The sequence below is a fragment of the Buceros rhinoceros genome, unplaced genomic scaffold, assembly GCF_000710305.1.
Source record: "Buceros rhinoceros silvestris isolate BGI_N320 unplaced genomic scaffold, ASM71030v1 scaffold12653, whole genome shotgun sequence".
Lineage (NCBI taxonomy): Eukaryota > Metazoa > Chordata > Aves > Bucerotiformes > Bucerotidae > Buceros > Buceros rhinoceros.
In genome coordinates this window covers 29,937-33,063 of record NW_010401917.1, presented here as the reverse complement: position 1 = coordinate 33,063, position 3,127 = coordinate 29,937, and the positions used below count along the sequence as shown (strand labels likewise).

Below are 3,127 nucleotides of genomic sequence, written 5' to 3'. Positions count from 1 at the left end.
GAAAGAGGAGATAAACTGGGCAGTGTTGTGGCCCCAAGTGAGGCGAAATGATGCAGTCGAAATGCCCCAGACGTCTGTGGCTGAGCATCACCCTGCCCTGGCTGGAGAAAATTACTCAGTCCCCAATGTGCACTCCCAGTCCCCTTCTCTACGTACCGCATGAGCCAGCCGCACGCTTTGTTTCTTCCCCCTCCGCCAATTAGAGCAAAAATGTGCACACCAAAAACTTCATTAAAATACTTTAGAAAAAACATACTACATCCTCTCTGGCCACTCTGCTTGACTCGGTGATAAGGAGTCGAACTTTTCTGGCTGTCCTGCCCATGCCATGCTGGGGTTGTGTCTGTTCCCTGTCTGCCTGCGTCTTCCCGCAGAGGGAATGCCCCAACCTGAGCTCAGCCGCTCACAGGCACCAGAGCACAGGACCAGAGGAGTCCCCTGCACAGCCCCAATGTGCAGCTCTGGAGACCCAAACTCTTCTCGGGGTATCGCCTGTACTGGTGGCAGCTCCCTCCAGCAGCACAGCAGAGCCTCTGGCTGTTCCTGGGAATTCAACAGAGTCTGGAATTCTTTAGAGAGAGCAAAGTTGTCCCGAACCCCCTCGAGTGGGGCCTCGAAAACAATGGGACTGATTTATAAATCAGGAGCTGGAAGCGCCGCATCAGTTTGCGGTTGCAGGTTTACATTGCGCCCCGGCAGCACACCTGGGGAGCAGGTAACGCTTTTCCAGACTTCTCCATGCTTCAGATGTCGAAAATGTTTTTTAAAATACAAACTACAGTTGTCCTGAAATCACCTGATGCCAGGAATCAGAGTTTTTAAAGAAAAGCACCAAAATAACATGAGAAAAACTAACACAAGACATAACTACACCCCATGCCCTTAAAACGCCGTGGACACAGTGACTGCCCACCCCGCAAACTCCCCCGCTCTGTTCCTGTTGACAAAGGACGGAGCCCAAGTCACACGCCAGTGCTTCCATTACACACCAGTACCTGGAGCCAAACGCAGTGTAAATAGAGAATATAAACTTGCTACACCCAGTGTGAGAATTACGCACCTAGCCCTGCCTTGACCCTATAACATCTTGGAGGAACCCTCCTGGCCCCGACCCAGCCGAAGCGCAACCGGCCTGAGCGGTGCTTTGTGTTCGGGAACGGCGCCGAGGTTTCGGGCTGCCGGCTCCCCCCCTGAGCCATTTTCCCAGGAAATCGCAGACCCTGGGAATGCAGAAAATCCTGGAACAGGCAACATAATCACCAGGTGACCTGGCTTGGAGTAAGCGACAACGCTACGGGCTGTCTACCTACCCCAGGCGCCAGCCGCGCAGAGCACGAGGATCCCGACAGCAGCGCAGAGTTGTCCCATCTTCTCCTCCGAGCCCCGAACGCGGGGGGGCTGCGTGGACCAGCCCCGCCGTGAGCGATGGAGAGCAGCTCCGGGGCAACGGGCGGTTTTGAGCAGCCCAGGAGATGAATCATGAGTCTGGGTGCATGACACACACAGCGAGCGGGGCCGGCCGGAGGAAACTGCGCTGCCTCGTCACGCAGCTCCTCATGGGTTTTTTTTTTCCGCTCTCTCAGCTCAGACAGGGACCTAATAAACGCTGGCAGCAAGTACACGGCGCTGGTGACCTACAGCCCCGGGGCTGGTAACAGGCGCTTTCCCATAGGCTCTTTCGCCTGGGTTTAATTCCTTGCAAAATCTTGTCACACCCTCCTCTGATTAACTCTTGAGTGAAAGGCAGCCTGGGTTTTCATCCCAGCCTGAGCTGCCTGAGTTCAGGGATTTAAGGGGAAAGAGCAAATACATCCCAATATAAAAGGCTGGGTTCTGAGCGCCCCTCCCTGGGGCACGGTGCCAGTGTGAGGAGTTCTGCTGAGACGGACCTGGGAGCTCAGTGAGACCCAGCTGAGAAGTGGACCTGGTGAAACCAGCAGTTTGGGTATAAACCCAGACATCGCAAAGGGAGAGAAGTTCAGCTTTGGGTCAGATAATTCAGACCTGATTTTCTTCTCACTTTATTTTTTTTCCCCTCTGTGTCCCCTTGTAACTGAGCAAGTTCAGGGAGTCAGATCTGCACAGGAATTGTCCTGGATGAAACGCTGGAGCTGCTCGTGGGTGCCTCCCAAAGGGGTTTGAGAAGCCTCTTGTTCCCCTGCAATACCAGGGACCTACTCAGAGAAGGGGAAACTGAGGCACTCAAAATACAGGCTGGGTGGCAAAAGCTAGGGAAGGGCTTTTACCCTGGGGCCCTGGGATGCTGCTCCCATCAGGGGTTGGGGACAGTAATGACACAAATCGGAGTCAGGAGGATCTGCCAACAGCAGAAAGCGAACTCGTGTGGTTGCGGAGAGCTACAGCCTGGCAGTGCTGGGTGCTGCGGGGTGAGGTACAGAACCACAGCCCCACCCTGGGACAGAAGGGGTTAATGGCACCTACCCCAGAGCCCTGTGGCTGGAAAGGAGAGGTGATGGTGTTTGTGGGTGATGGTGTTTGTGGCAGTGAGATGGAGCTGGGCACTCTGCCTCAGGAGCTGGGGACATTTCTTGGCGTTCTGATGCCTCTGGGGTGCCGCTGCTCTCCCATGGCTGTGTGGGCTCTGTTCCACGGGGGATCATCTTCCACTGAGGACCCAACTCCTTCCCTGAGACTTGTTAACGAGGATTTGGTAAAGGGGACTAGGAGAAGCCCATTGACCCCCATGCAGTGTCAGCAGGGGCTGCACCTTGGCTGGGACATCAGCACAACCCCCAACCCAGCTTTCTGGGGGCTCTAGGGCTTGCCCTGCTGCAGATCCTGGAGCCACCCCGCACTGCAGAGCCCGTTAGCCAGTTCCAGGGCATGCAAGCTCCTGCTTTTCCCGCACGGGATACTCCAGCCCTTGCTTCCAGCATGGTGCAAAAACTCTGAAGAAGGAAGAAGTCACAAAAGAACTATCTGAGCTGCCTGCACCCACCGGAGCTCTCATCCTGCCTGAGGATGAGGATGGCCTGAACTTAATTAAGCCCATGTGGACCGGGTTTCCCTGCTGACTGCGCCAAGGTGCTGCCTGTCCTGAAGGCATCGCGGTGCTGTGGGCTGCGGGCACTGGGTGACAGACCGTGGGGGCTCCGGGTGCTGAAGC

The 3,127-nt window shown here is 55.7% G+C and overlaps 1 protein-coding gene across 1 annotated transcript in view; it reads right to left on the bottom strand.

Moving 5' to 3' along the window:
• ITGB3 (integrin, beta 3 (platelet glycoprotein IIIa, antigen CD61)) overlaps positions 1-1,418 on the bottom strand; it is a 20,785-nt gene extending 19,367 nt beyond the window's left edge. The window contains exon 1 of the mRNA XM_010132457.1: positions 1,311-1,418. Coding sequence (XP_010130759.1) covers positions 1,311-1,368 — 58 coding nt within the window. The 5' untranslated portion in view covers positions 1,369-1,418. The remainder of the gene's footprint in view (positions 1-1,310) is intronic.
• Between the last annotated feature and the right edge of the window lie 1,709 nt (positions 1,419-3,127).